This window comes from Triplophysa dalaica, chromosome 1 (assembly GCF_015846415.1).
Source record: "Triplophysa dalaica isolate WHDGS20190420 chromosome 1, ASM1584641v1, whole genome shotgun sequence".
NCBI classification, from domain to species: Eukaryota; Metazoa; Chordata; class Actinopteri; order Cypriniformes; family Nemacheilidae; genus Triplophysa; species Triplophysa dalaica.
The window spans coordinates 35,116,990-35,134,373 of NC_079542.1; the positions used below are offsets into that span (position 1 = coordinate 35,116,990).

Here is a 17,384-nt window from a genome sequence, read left to right on the forward strand (position 1 = left end):
ACAAAACATGTTGAGAGTGATTCTCAGCAAAATATTCTGTCAGTCTTTCACTGGCTTGTGTTCATAATTGAAATGAATGTTGTCTTGTAAAAAGTTGTTTTCTTTGTTTATCCGTCATTTCCAGGTGAGAGCACAAGATTTACATATGCAAGCACAAGATGTCTATGTGCAGTTGATGATTCGTGCCATTTTCGGGACACCAGATTTGATTAGTAAAGAAATGTTTTAGATGTTAAAGACATTGAGTGCTGATGTGTTGAGGGTGGAGAGAGAAAGGCAAATGTCCAGAGGGATGTACTGATGTATTGCATCTTCATCTATATCTCCAGAGGTAAGTTCTGCTTATAACACATAATAAACTCAATTCTATTCTCATATTACTTTTCTTCAGCAGTGACATGGACAAATTTATTCATCTGATTTTACTTTCCAGTAAGTAAACATCATCTCAAAGAACACACAAACCATCCCAACATCATACATGTTGTCAGTCATTCTTCATTCAAATCTTTAACATGACTTTTTAATAGTTAAGAATTAAAGCAGCCGCTTTATATCAATATTAATGTAATTGATTTTCGGATTTAAGTGAAAAATTCTTGTTTTCCTTCAACAGGTCTTGTTTCTGTTCCAGGTTGTTCAGCAGGTAATCAAATCTTTTGATTTGTCACACATAGAATGATGTAAATTATTATTTTTATTGTTCATTCATTGTTGTAAGTTTGTAGTTAGATGACAGTTTAGTTCTCATTAGAATGATGTTCTGACTAAAAGTTACAATCTAAGTCATGAATCAAAAAAATTATATGTGCTGCCAACTTTCAAGTGAAACATTCTTATTATCAGAAAATTGACATTAAAATCATTTATAAAGTATCAGAGAGATATTTCAATGTGAAGTGAGAAGTTTTTAAGCTGTGAGTCTGTGGTTAATGTGTGTTGTGTCAAATGAAAATGAAATGAATCAAAGTGATAGAACACATATGTTGAAACAGACAATGATAAAGTCCTAATATTCATCTTTTAATGTTGTCATGACTTTATATATATATCTACAGACGGACTGAATAACTGTATTGAATTTATATATTCTAGAGAATTTAGCATTTAAAGGAACAGCGACACAATCATCCACATGGAGTACCTGGACAGCTCAAAATGCCATAGATGGTGTCAGAAATGTTCCATACTGCTCTGCTACATCATATGATAGTAACCCATGGTGGAGACTGGATCTTCAGGATTATTATGACATCAGTACAGTCATCATCAGTGCTAGACCAGACTGCTGTTTGGATCAAACCAGTGGAGCAGAGATTCGTATTGGAGACTCACTGGAAAACAATGGAAACAACAATCCCATGTAAAGTTATTCATGACATCACTTGAACACTTTTCATTGATTGATTGAAACGCCTCTATAGAGATTCAGTGATTTTCTCTCTCTAGATGTGCTGTGACTGCTGGTCTTCTAGCTGCTCAAACCATCAGTTTCTCATGTCATGGGATGAAGGGACGTTATGTGAATGTGGTCAAGACTGGACGTACATCTTCTCTTACTCTGTGTGAGGTGGAGGTTTATGGAGGTAATTTCTTTAAAATGTATTGTTTGGTAGAGCTGGTGCATTTAACATTTAACTTGTAAATATTTATTATAACGAATGATTTCAGTCTTTTTCTTAGGTAATTTTCATGACATTTGATTAATATTGTGATTATATTATCCATAATCTTTAACTCAGTCTGATATATTTGTTAATTAATGTGTTCTGTTGTGAATGTGTGTTGATATGAGTTGATGTGAATGTATGAATGAGACTGAAGTCAGTAAATGAGTGATTGATTTAAGAAGCTCCTGAAGAAAATCATCTGTTTGTATTCTCATCATCTCAATGACAGCTGCTCCACTACACAAATATATTCAGACTCAACACTGTTTTCAACTTAAACCAGAAAGCTTTTGTGTAGTTTTGGTTGTTCATTTAAATGAGAGCAGTGACTGAAATGTAAACTATAAAGCAGATTTTAAAGTTTTTGAAAGTGATTCTGTCTCTGTGTAAACTTCAGAAACGTGAATTTGTAAAAACAATGATGTCATGTGTATTATATTCTCCTTTACAAAGTGACATCAGCAGCTATTTCATGTCATTCATAGTTCAGTGTTTTAGTCATTTATCACAGATCCATGTGAACGCTCATCACTTTATCAACATTATCATCTGTAGAGAAACATTTTAGTCGTGTAAATATAGAGTGTTAAAGTAAAATGACATTCTGCTTTGGTTCATTGGGGCCCAATGTTTTCTCTAAATATCAGTTATTTTATTTGCATGTGATTTTTTTAATCTATTTTTCTGTTTTAGTTCACAAAAAAACCTTTCTGAGGCTGAAGTTTTCCTCCAGTGGTGATGTAGCTGCTGAGAGCGACAAAATCCTCCATCAGGTGAGAAAAAGAGTCTTAAAATACAAAAGTAAATGTGATGATTTAAGAGAGAAGTGATATATGAGAGTGTTTGATGTGTGTAAATATATGAGATGAGTGATGATGAGAGAATGAGAAATGACAGTATGTTTCATGTGTGGATTGAAATATTTGATGGATTTTAGCTCCAGTCTGCTCTGGGATTGAACATCTCTGATTTTAAACTGTCCTGGACACAACTACCCAAGAAAGAAGAAGAACAGGAGGAGGACGGAGGCGAGTACACACACTTTATCTGATGTTTGTGTCTATGATCACACATGATGACAAACTCTATCCTATTATCATAGACTCCGCCCAGCGTGAACCACACGTTTATATTCTCCCACGAGCAGATAGTGATCATTCTTTTATTAATTGTGTTAATGACTATACACCAAACAGATTATCTGATATGATCAAGTCCATCTAAAAATCATATTTTACATATAACTCAAAATATATATCTGATATATATACACAGATACATATAAATATAGCTACACTATAAGTCTTTGCAGCCTATATTTAATATTTGAGTTGATATGTAAAAGTATTATTTATCTAGACTATTACATCTTGTGAAAGGGGGCAGAATGATCCACTCTCAAATACATGAGTCGTTTCAAACACTCTTCAAAATAAAGGTTCATTGAATATTTTTTATCAGGCTGATGCACGTTTCACGATTCTGTCTTCTTATAGTTGTTTTTCTGTTCAACTGTCTTGTGTCTGTGTTTGGAAGCATATGTCCATTGTTTTATTTCTTTGATCATGTGCTCGCCCATCTTGCGTCTTCGCCCCTTCCTCTTGTTTCCTTATTCATGCTGCGTTCCAGACCACTTGGATTTCGGATATTTAAAGAAAGAACTATATGAAGAAAACGGTCTCTATGGCATCACTGTGAAGAACTTGCACCTTTATTTTCAAGAGTGTAATGTTGAATTGAGACACTTTAATAAGAAAGTACAGAAAACTCATCTACACACACTCATCTAAAACTGATGACATTTATTCCATTATTGATTGTCATTAATTGTGTTTCATTTGCAGGTTCTTGTGATAAAAATCCTTCACCTGAAACTTTCAGATGGGCATTTAATGTGTTCACAAATAATGTGGGATTTAACTTAAGTTTAGTTTAGTTTGAATTATTCTATAATGTTTTAATTTAATAAAAGTTTAGTTTGAATTATTCTATGATGTTTTAATTTAATAAAAGTTTAGTTTGAATTATTCTATGATGTTTTAGTTTATTAAAAGTTTAGTTTGAATTATTCTATGATGTTTTAGTTTATTAAAAGTTTAGTTTGAATTATTCTATGATGTTTTAATTTATTAAAAGTTTAGTTTGAATTATTCTATGATGTTTTAGTTTATTAAAAGTTTAGTTTGAATTATTCTATGATGTTTTAATTTATTAAAAGTTTAGTTTGAATTATTCTATGATGTTTTAGTTTATTAAAAGTTTAGTTTGAATTATTCTATAATGTTTTAATTTAATAAAAGTTTAGTTTGAATTATTCTATGATGTTTTAGTTTATTAAAAGTTTAGTTTGAATTATTCTATGATGTTTTAGTTTATTAAAAGTTTAGTTTGAATTATTCTATGATGTTTTAATTTATTAAAAGTTTAGTTTGAATTATTCTATGATGTTTTAGTTTATTAAAAGTTTAGTTTGAATTATTCTATGATGTTTTAATTTATTAAAAGTTTAGTTTGAATTATTCTATGATGTTTTAGTTTATTAAAAGTTTAGTTTGAATTATTCTATGATGTTTTAGTTTAAGTTTTGTTTAGTTTGATTATTCTCTTTTAATGTTATTTAAGTCTTTTAATAATTCTATTAAAACATATAAAACAGTAAATGAAATGTATAATTCATCATTCTAAAACACTCAAACACGTTAAACTTTGCTTGTAGTATTTATATTTTGGTCTCACCGGTTTATTAGTTTGCTTTAAGGTGTGTCGTGAATTTCATCTTTTAAAATTACTGTCTTGATTCATCAAGCGTTTTTTACCTTGTATGTGCTTTTATGGGATTCCTTTTGTGCCAATAAGTACGAACGCAAAATAAAAAAAAACAAACAAAAATAAACAACACGAAAGAAGAAATACACTTTGAAAACGAAAAAAATGAACTCCAATTGCAAACTTTTAACATACTTTCAAACAAACTGCATTCATCATCAAATGTTTTCTAATGATCCTTTTCGAAAATCATTGTTTATTAATACGATGCCCGAGATTTCGTTTGCGCTTCATTATTTTTCGTTTACACTGCAAAAAGTTACGTTCGGACTTCTGGCACAAACCTCTCGCGTGGGCGGGAGTTAACAGTGCTTTACTCTCATTGGCTAGTCAGATTTTGATCGACAGGTCCGTGACCTGGAAGTGGAAGAAGTCTTAGTGGCGGCGCGCAACTTTAGAAAGCGATCTGGAGGTGGACGGTGAAGTTACTTGTGATTAGTTACCTTTGTTATTAAACGGGTTTTTTTTTGCTACAGCTTGGATTGAAATGTACGGAGCCCGTCTAGTCTTTTTGCATAACCTTACATTTTTGGAAACATCTACTATTCATTTATCATTCTTAACAAGTAGTGCTGTTATTTTCCTCAAATGCGGTCAATTATGTAAATGAATAAAAGGAACCAGTGTTTAAATACCTGCGTTTCCCCTACCATTATATAAGGGGGGCGCCCCGCCACCCTTGGACGTCAAGCAAATTTGATTTGATTTTCTTTATAGCGCCAGATTACAATTTGTTATTTTATTAAACAAACTAAATAACCCTTAAGTAATATGTTATTTATCTTATTTCCACGATGGCATGTCTTTTCTGTCTGTGTTTGCGCGTTTACAATTATCCCAATGAGTGCGCACACGCGCTCACACAAACAAACATTAGCGGACAGAGAGCGCGCGGCGGGAAATATGTCGCATCAATCAGATGAAAACCAAATGAAAATATTTGCGTTTTTTAAGCGCTCACAGGGAACTGAAGATGGCAAAACTCATCCACTGCGAGTAGCAGCCGAAGTAGCTCTCCTGCTCCAAGTCTAAGTGTTGCGCATCCTGCCCCTGACAAGCATCAAAAGTCCATTCATCACCGGATGGCGGTTAAAATGTATATTAATGAATTACATGCAGCTTACTATTTACATATGTGTTTAAAATGTTTTTAGTCAGGACATTGTAAATCTGCTGATTAAATAAGACAAGAGATATTTAATACGCTATGCAGATGGCTCCGTGTTGTATGGGAATGTCACGTGATGACGTTCAGAACAGCGTCCGCGTCTGACAGGATTATTCTCCAATAAATGCATCATAGAAATTAAACCGTCTCCCCCAAAAAATCCCATTTAAAATTAGTTTATCATATAAAGGTATTAACTAACATTAACGAACAATGAATGAGCAATATATTTGTTAGTATTTATAAATCTTTTTTTAGTTCTTTACTTTTTTAAGCTCTGGCCCATTAATATTAACAAATACTTCTATACATTTAACAAAGGTTATTTGCCAAAGTCAATTTTAAAAAGATTTAAAAAAAAAAATTATTTATATTTATATGTAACATTTTTTAAATTTTACAAAGCATTACCCTCCCAGACAATCAATGTATGTGACTAGATAGATAGATAGCACATAAAGAATGAAAAGGAAATGATTTCTCGTCAATTCCCCCCCCCCCAAAGCTGTAAACCTAGGGGAAACACTGAATACATTGTACAGAATACTGTCTAGTAACTCTGTCTTTCTCTCTCTCTGTTTACCCTTATGTGTTAAAACTGTTGAGCGCAGATTGTTTATTCCTTATCATATGTTATGGACTGATTTGATTTAATTCAATATTACTTTGACTTGAGTCTACCTTATGAAGAGATCCTTTATATTTTAAGTGTCAAACACAGGATAACTATTAGTCTAAAGACACTCAAAAAAATCATGTGTAGAAATGGACTATTTGGATTTATTGACAACACAAAAACAGCCCAATTAGGGATATCCAGCGATACTTACGACGTGGAGATGCTGACCCACTTGCTGGAGAGAGGAGCTTCATCTATAGCAAAGTTTTCCAAATTTAGGGATATATGACAGAAGTCATTCATCTGATGTCTTATATGTCCCAAAATAATCTGAAACGTTTTCTGTATAGCAGGAATACAGACCCTCATGTCATTTAATTTCTGTTGAACAAAAAATATGTATTTTGAGAAATGTGTGGTGTCCATTGCATGTGTAACGGGCGTGCTTTGTCTTTAACATTTTCAGCTTGAATGCACGTCCATTAATTATTATAAGTTCTGCGTTGTGTTCTATGTTGTGCTGAATGAAGGAAGGACCCGGACTACGACCAGCTGCTGGTAGCTCTTTTAATGAAGGCAGAATGGTTGATTGTCTGTACAAATTAACAGAAAAACACATGAGGCGCTGTAACATGCAGTCTCCTCCACACAGTACAGAAGTCTCAAGCTCCTGTTAGCTAATAGATACAGAAAACCGTGTAAACTAGCATGTGGAAACATGTCTACTTTAAAGCTTGCAAAGAATCTGTTTACAAGGTTTATATTCAATTAACATAGTAACTGCATGTCCACAACCCAAAACTAGCATTTATACATGCATAAAACAAGGTTTATAAATAATAAATGTTCAAGAATGAAAAGCAAAATAATACATTACCTCCTCTCAGCTAGTCTGGCGAGAACTGAGAGAAGCATCGAAAATGACGGCATAAAGCCTGCGACCTCTTAAAGTGACAGTACAGGTATTAACACTTAGTTCTAAGTACAACATTCAGGCATAAATATATAGGAAAGACACATTTTAAACGTATAGAAAACAATATTCATCAGGATTTGGTGACATTTCAACTAAAAGTAAAGATATAATATCAACCCGGTTACACATGGAAGGCTACTATTACAACTAAAACTAATAATAATCATATTAATAATACTATTTATTATTATACAATAAGGGCAATGTATTCTGGTTATCAACATTCTTCAAATTATATGTTGTGTTCTGCCGAAGGAGGTCACAAGTTTGAAACGATCTACATGTTTGTTTTGATTTTATGACCGACATAATTTCACTTCGATTCATGCTGTCCTTCGTTAGGGATATTTTCATGTTAATCATATTGTCTGGCACAAAAGTATTTTTATGCTTTAATAAGATTTCCTGTGTCTCAGTGGTAAGAACATGGCGATTGGTTCGATCCAGTATATTGCACAACGTCAGAAACAAATGTATAATATAATGCAATGTTCGTCGCTTTCAAAGCATCAAAAATACTTAAATTATGTAATGTTCCGTTTGAATTCTCGTATGTATCGAGACAAAAACATGATATTTCTGTATGTTTCCTCACTGGTAACCTACTCCCTTGCGAAGCTTATAGTTTTTTGTAATAAAAGTAATCACTTGTTTTTGGGTATTGATTATTAGCAAACCCATGGATTTTACTACGGTAACTATTGAATAGTAAGGCATTAAGGATTGTAGTTCTAAGGAGGTTTTAATGTATCTAGCCTTCCTTTTGGTATGTTTGTCAGAACACAAGAGGTAATCACGGGTCAAGATCCAAGAAGGGGTTTATTAAGTTCTGGTATGGGTTTTACGATGGGTGTGGTTCTAAAATAAGCAGAAACAATAAGTAAATAAAATTACACAGCCTCAATATGCTTTCAGATAAAGTATAAATATATATGATATACTCACAGTATGCATATCACATGAACAACAACTCGTAATAAAGCTATTTAAATCAGCGCCGTCATATATTTATGTAAACGGACTTAGCGCACGGAATCAAATAACGTAACTGAAAGCATGTGTGTACACATAATTAAACTCACACCCAGCGCACAATATTCATTTGGTAAATAAGCATAATCACATATATAAACTTGTTATCCGGTTACAATACAAAATGGGTATCATAATTGCAAAACGGATCGAATGCGCTAGCATAGCCTTAGCACTGCGAGATACACTAAAATAACAGTGACAAAACATCAAATTAAATATAAAACAGAATACTATAACTATGAAAGGTTTTGTCCATGAATAAAACGTGAACTTACAATCTTTCAATGACGCACAGAAACCCATAAAAGGTGAGGATAATTTGGCTGGATCGTGGCCACGTCTTTTATCTCCTTCCGTCGACTCCGTACGGTGACTGACAGGTGCGTTAAGCCCGCCTCCTCAACATTGCCGCCCCCAAATTTAGCTGTAAATTTGCACCGTTGAAAACTAACTCAGGGTTTCATGGCATCTGCACTTTCAGAAGGATTTCAGGGAGTGCAATCAGACGCGCTATGGGTCGAGTGTACGTTTTGTCCTTTATCTGTATCTCCGCTGTTCTTACATGATTATCTGGACCAGGAAATACCTTAGTTACTCTGCCAATCTGCCACAGGGATCGAGGCAAGTGAGAGTCAACCAACATGGCCACGATACCAGTCTCAATATCAGGTGATGCCCGTTGCCACTTTCCTCTCATCTGCATGCTAGGAAGGTAATGCCTTATGAACGATGTCCAAAATCTGTCAGCTAGTACCTGGGAGTGTCTCCATCCCGCTTGGTGAGTAGTTCAGTCTGTGGGTACACCACCTGGGGTAAGGAACCGTCGGGCCGCCCCATCAGAAGGCAACTGGGGGTAATGGGATCCGGATCGGCTAGATCAGCAGAAACATACCCCAGCGGCTTGGAATTAAGGATAGCTTCAATCTCGATCAAAACCGTCTGAAGTACCTCCTCAGTTACCGTTTCTGAGCCTAGAGCAGAACGAAGGGCAGTCTTTATCGAACGTATTTCCCTCTCCCACACACCTCCAAAGTGTGGGTTAGCCGGTGGATTGAAATGAAAGCGTAGTTGTTGCACGGCGAGTATGTTTTGCAGATCCGAGCTGAGCTGGTTGAAGGCGTCTCGTAGCTCAGTATCTAAAGTTAGTGCCTTGATCAGAATATAATTCTGCAGGCTGACCACGACGACTAATGAACCTCCTCAATGCCATCAAGAAGGCATCACTGTCCATGGAAGTTAGTACTTCGATGTGCACCGCCCTTGTAGTAAGGCACTTGAACAAGAGACTCCATCTTTTCTCTACTCTGCGACCTATTTTGACCAAGAATGGCCCAAAACAGTCCATTCCTGATGAATAAAAGGCTGGCTTGAATAGTCTGAGTCTCGGAGGGGGTAAGTCAGCCATCTGTTGTGTTACAGGATTTGACCGCCACTTACAACACTCAAAACAAGTACGCTGGTGCTTTCTAACAGCTTCCCGGCCTCTCAGTATCCACACTTTCCGACGGAGCTCCGCAAACACCCGCTCGGGTCCTGGGTGGTGAAGTCGAGCATCATACTCCTTAATGAGTAGCTTGGTACTCAAATGATTGGAATAGAGTACGATGGGATGCAATGTGTCTTGGTCCAAGGTTTCAACTCGCCTTAATCGTCCTCCGACGCAGATGAGTTGGTCCCCTGTGTCAAACTCCGGAGAGAGGCAAAGTAACCGACTGTTGGAGTGAACTGGCTTGCCGGTTTTTAATAGCTGGTAGTCTTCAGGGAAACTATCCATCTGGGCTTTCCTCATAATAACAACCTCTGCTTCAATGTAGGCGCTGGCCGGGGGAGGACCATCCTGGGAGGCCGCCCCATGCTTCTCCTGCGCTACTGCCTCCATATAGTCTTTCCAACTGCTGTACTCCCCTCCATCTTTAGTTGTGGCTATGGTTATTCCACAGAAGGTTCCGCCTTTAAGCTCAGTGACATCCTCAAAGTCAGGAAGTTGTGGGTTAGGGTGCGAAGGCCACTCATTCAGAGGTTTCGTGAGAAATTCGGGACCTTGAATCCATCTGTTAGGTCTAGCCAGATCTCTTAGGTTTTTACCCCGAGTGAGATCATCAGCAGGGTTTCTTTCGGAGTCAATGTAGCTCCATGCCTTCAGCTCAGTCAGCTCCTGAATCTCGGATACGCGAGTGCCTACGAAGACCTTGTATCTGCAGGACTCAGAGCGGAGCCAGTGAAGGACAGTGGTGGAGTCTGTCCAGTAGGAAACTTTATCTACTTTCAAGGTGAGCTCATTGGTAAGCAACCGTGCAAGCTGGGCTCCTGTCAAAGCGGCACAAAGCTCAAGTCTGGGTATTGACTGTAGTTTCCGTGGAGCCACCCGAGATCGGGCTAGTAAAAATGCTAGGTAGACTTCCCCTGAAGCTGCTTCTGAACGCAGGTAGGCGACTGCCCCGTATGCCTTCTCCGAGGCATCACTGAAGACATGAATCTCCCGCTGTACTTCTGAATGATCCATGTAGGTAGGATTATAACACCTAGGGAGTGTTACCTGGGGTAGATATTGTTCTTCTTCCCAAGTTATCCAGGCTTGTCCAAGCTCACAAGGGAGTTGTGGGTCATCCCAGTCTCGGTGGGTGGCCCAGAGCTGTTGCACAATTACTTTGGCTCGGGTCGTATAAGGGAGAACAAGGGGGTCATACTGACTCGCTAACACGCGGTATATACTCCGCATTGTCAAAGCATTATAGGGGACTGGTCTGTGCTTGAAACCAAGGCGATCAGATTCACAATGCCAACTTAGGCCTAAGGTAGACTCTCGTGGGTCAACTTTGTCTTGTGAGAGCCACAGTTCCAGCTTGGTAGACCTTGCCTCGGGAGGTAAATGGCCAATAACTTCAGGCACGTTACTGGCCCACTGACGGATGTCGAAGGCCCCAGAAGACAGAAGGGCACGTAACTTGTCAACCAGCTGTCTGGCTTCTTCAACCAAGTGTAAGCTTTGTAGGCAGTTGTCCACATAGAAACATCTGTCAACAGATAATCTAACGTCCTCTCCAGGGGTGCTGTGCAGTGCCACATGTTGTTGAAGGGCGAAGGTGGCACAGCAGGGCTACAAGTAGTCCCGAAAGGCAGTACCTGCCACTCATATGTATCAGGAGGGTCATCTCTCCGCATGTCGCGCCACAAGAAACGTAGCAGAGGCCGGTCCTCAGGTAACAGCAGAACCTGATCGAACATGCCACGTATATCCCCGCTTATGGCAACACCATGCTCCCTGAACCGTATAAGGACTCCAAGGAGGGAAGGACTTAGGACTGGACCTGGCAATAGGGAGTCATTTAGGCTCAGCCCTCTGTACTGGAAGGAACAGTTAAACACGAGCCGATCTTTCCCATTGGGAGAAACCAGATGGTGTGGAATATACCAGCTCCCCTCTGCGGTTGTACTTCCCTTATTTTGGGGTTTGATGGCTGCACTAGTCAATACCAGCTTCTTCACTTCAGACTTGTATACCTCTGCTTTCTCTGGTGTCCTTGCGAGTCGATGCTCCATTCCTCGGAGACTCGACATAACAGCCTCCTTAGGTGCACCGAAAACAGGAAAATTCCTCCTGCGCAGCAAGGGTGTTGCGTAACGTAGGATCCCTTTAACCTCAACGCGGGTAGTCTTGGCCTCCAAGAGGCTGATAGCCTCCTGATCCTCCTTTGACCTTGTAACTTGCTTCTCACATCGATAAGGCATTACATCAATCTGCCACAACCTCTCGACATCTCTCTTCAACTCTAACTCTGCCGGGCTGAGGGACAAAAAGAAGCAATTTGATTGTGACAGCTGTTCCCTGCGAAGATTTACAGGTCCCTGTAAAGTCCATCCGAGTTTCGTCTGTATGGCTGCCGGTGCTCCCGATGGCCCTAAGCGCACAGGTGATACAGGAGTGATAAGGTGAGTATTATCGGCTCCAATTAGCAGAAGTGGATGCACTTCCTCAAAGGGCTGCAAGGGGAGGTCCTTGAGGTGCTGGTACTTCTCCAGGATACTCAAAGGGTAGGATTGCTCCGCAAGACCAAGACGTTCAACAGTGAAAGCAGCTGAAATTCTGAAGACCTTCTGTGGCGGAGTCCCTGGGGAGATTTGGAAAGAAACTAAGGCTCCAGTGACAGTCTGCACATCCTGGCGGATAGTCCGCAGAGACAAGCTCTCTATAGTACCATGGATTCCGAGTTTAGCGGCAGCAGGGGACAGAAGAATCGTCCTTTCTGATCCATCGTCCAGTACAGCATAGGTATCAAGGGTCTTGTCCTCATGGCGAAGCAGAACTCTAACAACCTTCAGAAGAACTTTCCTGCATCCTGTAGGTCTGTCCAAATACAGAGTCTCCGTTGCGGAATTAATCAAACACGAACCCTCAGTAGTGGGCTTGGAGTTCACCTCATGAAGGATCTGTAGATGTCTGCCTTTACACTTTGGGTACACTTTGAAGCTTGGTGGGTGCGCCCATAGCGCCAGCAGCGGTGATTCCTCTGTATCCAATCCATGATCTGTTGTTTGTTAAAGGATTTGAAGGTAGGGCACTGACTGAGATAATGGTCAGATTTGTCACAATATGGACAGAAAGCTTTAGGTAGCGCTGTACGAATCTCAGACGTGGCTGAAGGTACTGAAGCAGGTCCTGTGGGTTGTTTTGCAGGGCCCTCGTCCACACCGTGAAGCACAGTAGCTGGACGTCCTGTAGGATACACTCTTCTACCTCGATCAGGCTTCTGCTCTTCCTTCCGCCGTCGGTCAGATATTTGACCTTCACTGCTCTGACACCACGCTTCATATTGTAACCATTAAGAGAAGTCCAGGAGGTTATATACTGATCCCGGCTGTCGAAACATGTGTCTCCTAAACTCTGACCGCATTTCAGGTGGTAATTTGCTCAAAAGTCTTTCCACATGTGAACCGCATCTCAGTTCTGCTTGACCTTCATGGCCCAAAGTCTCCAACATGCCAACAAGGGATCTAATTTGCAGTGCAAACTTGTCGAAGGCTGCTGTATCTCCTCGTCGAATGTCAGGCACATCCATCACCAGGGGCGTTTCCAGCATTGAAGGACATCCGGGGCTTAGCCCAGAACATTTAATGCAAATACAGGGATCACTCGAAGAGGTTTTTTTTTTTATTACAGTCAGTAACACTTTACTTTCAGTCAAAATACATCTTTAACATTATCTTCAAGGCAGGCTAACATCCTCTCAGTGCTCAACTGAGCACAACCTTTTTTTTGGATATGAAGAGCATAACCATTGCTCAACTGAGCATGATAACATTATACATCTTTAACATTATGCTCAATACATATACACAGAGTCAACATACAACATACACTATTCACCTCTTGCTGTCTATCTGGTATGTCCTTCTATATTAGTTATATTTCTCTCTCATCACCTGCTGTAGTCTTTCTCATCACCTGCTGTAGTCTTTCATCACCTGCTGTAGTCTTTCATCACCTGCTGTAGTCTCTCATCCACTTGCTAGTCTTTCTCATCACCTGCTGTAGTCTTTCATCACTTGCTAGTCTTTCTCATCACCTGCTGTAGTCTCTCATCCACTTGCTAGTCTTTCTCATCACCTGCTGTAGTCTCTCATCACCTGCTGTAGTCTTTCATCACCTGCTGTAGTCTCTCATCACCTGCTGTAGTCTCTCATCACCTGCTGTAGTCTCTCATCCACTTGCTAGTCTTTCTCATCACCTGCTGTAGTCTCTCATCCACTTGCTAGTCTTTCTCATCACTTGCTGTAGTATCTCATCCACTTGCTAGTCTTTCTCATCACTTGCTGTAGTCTCTCATCCACTTGCTAGTCTTTCTCATCACTTGCTGTAGTCTCTCATCACCTTCTGTAGTCTCTCATCCACTTGCTAGTCTTTCTCATCACCTGCTGTAGTCTTTCATCACTTGCTGTAGTCTTTCTCATCACCTGCTGTAGTCTTTCATCACTTGCTAGTCTTTCTCATCACCTGCTGTAGTCTCTCATCACTTGCTAGTCTTTCTCATCACCTGCTGTAGTCTCTCATCCACTTGCTAGTCTTTCTCATCACCTGCTGTAGTCTCTCATCCACTTGCTAGTCTTTCTCATCACCTGCTGTAGTCTCTCATCACTTGCTGTAGTCTTTCTCATCACCTGCTGTAGTCTCTCATCACTTGCTGTAGTCTTTCTCATCACCTGCTGTAGTCTCTCATCCACTTGCTAGTCTTTCTCATCACCTGCTGTAGTCTTTCATCACTTGCTGTAGTCTCTCATCACCTGCTTTAGTCTCTCATCCACTTGCTAGTCTTTCTCATCACCTGCTGTAGTCTTTCTCTCATCACTTGCTTTTTCACTTGCTTTGCTGGGTATCATTAAAGGGTATTTTCTTGGTTTGAGCATTGCAAATCGGTTCATGACACTGTTATGGTCTGTGACACACACAAGTCCCCTCTCAATAGACATCACTGCCAGGTAATTGAGCCTCTGCTGACCCATGGTTCTTCTCAACCATGTGTGTAGGCGACGCAGAGCACTGAATGATCTTTCGCAACTGCAGCTGCTGACAGGAATCGTTAGTGCTGCTTGAAAGACTGATCTCAGGCTTGGGAACATGTCAGGGTCAAGGAGCTTGTATACACTTGCCATATCTGAAATGACACCTTCATCTCTTCTTTTGAACAGGAACTGTCTAGCCACTGCAACCTCTTCTTTACTGACCTTCATGTTATAATGTTTGGCAATCAGCTCTAATGATTCTTCACACAGGAAGTCATTTGCTGCTGGATGGCAAGCTTTGATGCCTTGCATTAGCTCTGCACCAACACCACAAAATCTCCCCTCCAGCTCACTCACCATTCTGTCAAGGCATGGGTAAAATATGTGATTTCTTATCTTATCCAAAGTGCTCACATAAGCCCTTGTGCCAGTGGTGGACTCTACCACATAGTCATCTAATCGCTTCTGCTTGCGTTTTTGAGAACCTCCTGGAGCTGGGGTCTCTGACAGATGGTTGGCCTCAAGAATTTCTTTGGCCTGATTATAGAATTTCTCTGCCATTTCCTCTGTCCGCATGGACCTAAGTGTTTCAAGGACCGCATCTTTATACCATGTAGCTTGTGCCAAGTCTACATCCTCTTTTTGAAGGTACTTGTGAAGTCCCTCTGTAGTGGACAGCAAAGCTTTGAACATCACAAGCATATAGACATTTGAAAGTCTTGAAAGTTTGGAAAGCAGTCCAATTGCTGTGGTGGTACTGGTCAATTCTGTGAGGGACTTCAACAATGCTGGCAGATTTGCAATCACGGCAGTGACTGATTTGAGCTGGCATGCCCACCGTGTCTTCGAGAGCTGAACAAGCTCACTCTTCTCTAAGCCCAAGGCTTTTTGCATGTCAGAGAAAGACTGATGATTAACTAAAGACACACTGAAGAAACAGTACACACTCTCCAGTGTGTCGAAGAAATCAATGGCTTCTGGCACAGCCCTGCAAGTGTGACAAAGCACCAAATTCAGTTCATGGGCATAGCAGTGCACATACACTGCTTCTGGATGCTTCACACGGAATTGAGCCTGAACACCCCGAACAGCACCGCTCATGACGGAGGCCCCATCGTAAGCCTGAGCAACACATTGCAGGTCTTCCAGGCCTTTTGATTTGAGAACTTCTTCAATGGCCTCTGTAATGGAATGTGCATCGAAAGACTTCAGACTTGTAAGTTCCAGAAAACTTTCTTTGACAGTGTTCTCATATCCCACATAACGAACACACACAGCAAGCTGTTCCACATGACCATCTCGAGCCTCATCAGCCATCACTGCATACATTTTTGAATGCTTCATCTCTTTAATGATGGATGCAGTAACTTCCTCTGCACAACATTGAATCATCTCATTCTGTGAGCCTGAAGAGAGATATGTGGAATGGGCGGGAGGTGTGTAGCTTTGGAGAAAGGGGTCGAATTCCTCTAGAAATTTCATCATTTCTAAGAAATTTCCCTGATTGTCAGAGGACTCTTTCTCATCATGGCCACGGAATGTGAGGCCTTGCTTTCCCAAAAAGCTAACGACAGCAGTGATATGACGAAGGTATTCTCTTCTTTTAATTATCTGGTCAACATTGGCCACATGCATTCGCTCAACTACACTGCCATGTGATAAACTGGCTTTGTAAGTCTTCCATGCAAGCATTGAAGCTTTGTGTCCTGAGCTACTATCGTGCTCTCTAAAGCTGTCCAAGGCTCGTTTCCAGTTAGAAAATCCAACAGAGCTGGTTATCACATCTTTGTTAACTCTAGACACTTGTTTCCCAAAGAGCCTGCATGCAAAGCAGAAGGCTGCATTTCGGCTAGCAGAGTACTCTAACCAGTCAAATGTCTCAAACCATTTTTGCTGGAAGGACCTTCTCTGTAGTCCAAAGGTTGTGAGAGGGTATTCTTTTAGTTTTGCTCTGGCTGGGCCTGTTTCTACAGTCCCTAAATCTTCCACTACAGTACTAGCGACCTCAACTAACTCAGCCTCTCTCCTCCCTGAATCATCTGTGATGCAAAAGAACAGATACAACACATAACTAATTGCCAATCAGTTTCAAGCAACTTCAGCTTCAAACAACAACTAAGTTAAAGCAATACATGAATGACTTCAGTCAAAGTTCATTGACACACCATGGCATCGAACTGTATATCAATGTTTCACTTTTAACTTTTTCCAAAGTAAAATTGATTTATTGTTACCACTAACCAGTTTCCATGTCTGATCCTGGCACAGCTGCTGCTGCAGCTGCTGCTGCTGCTGGCTCCTCCTCAGTCTGCAGCTCATCTTTGCTACCCTCTACAAAACCATGTGTATAAGTGTATATTTACTACAAACTAATAACACATAAGTCACACATACATTTTATGTTAACGCTTATTGGTTATATCCTTAGAGAAAACAACATCTGATAAACAAGGAAAGTATTCAGTAAAGTGGGATAAAACTAGGGATAAAACTTTTTCGTGAGCTACCCTTATGAAAAAGAAGTATACTTCAAGTTAATTTTATGAAGAAGTATACTTAAGTAATGTTGAAGTATATTTAAGTATACCAATA

At 39.8% G+C, this 17,384-nt stretch overlaps 1 protein-coding gene and 1 long non-coding RNA gene across 2 annotated transcripts; one reads left to right on the forward strand and one right to left on the reverse strand.

Moving 5' to 3' along the window:
- The first annotated feature begins 359 nt into the window (after positions 1 to 359).
- LOC130415632 (uncharacterized) lies at positions 360 to 1,183 on the forward strand. Its single transcript, XR_008905955.1, has 3 exons — positions 360 to 432; positions 617 to 646; positions 1,096 to 1,183. It is a non-coding gene; the product is annotated as an uncharacterized LOC130415632 (long non-coding RNA).
- A 5,653-nt stretch (positions 1,184 to 6,836) lies between these two features.
- Positions 6,837 to 16,380, reverse strand: LOC130413169 (zinc finger MYM-type protein 1-like). Its single transcript, XM_056738228.1, has 2 exons — positions 14,205 to 16,380; positions 6,837 to 13,737 (listed from the first exon to the last, which is right to left on the reverse strand). The coding sequence occupies exon 1, from the start codon at positions 16,275 to 16,277 to the stop codon at positions 14,598 to 14,600; it is 1,680 nt and encodes a 559-aa protein (XP_056594206.1). The 5' UTR covers positions 16,278 to 16,380; the 3' UTR covers positions 6,837 to 13,737; positions 14,205 to 14,597.
- Positions 16,381 to 17,384: the final 1,004 nt, after the last annotated feature.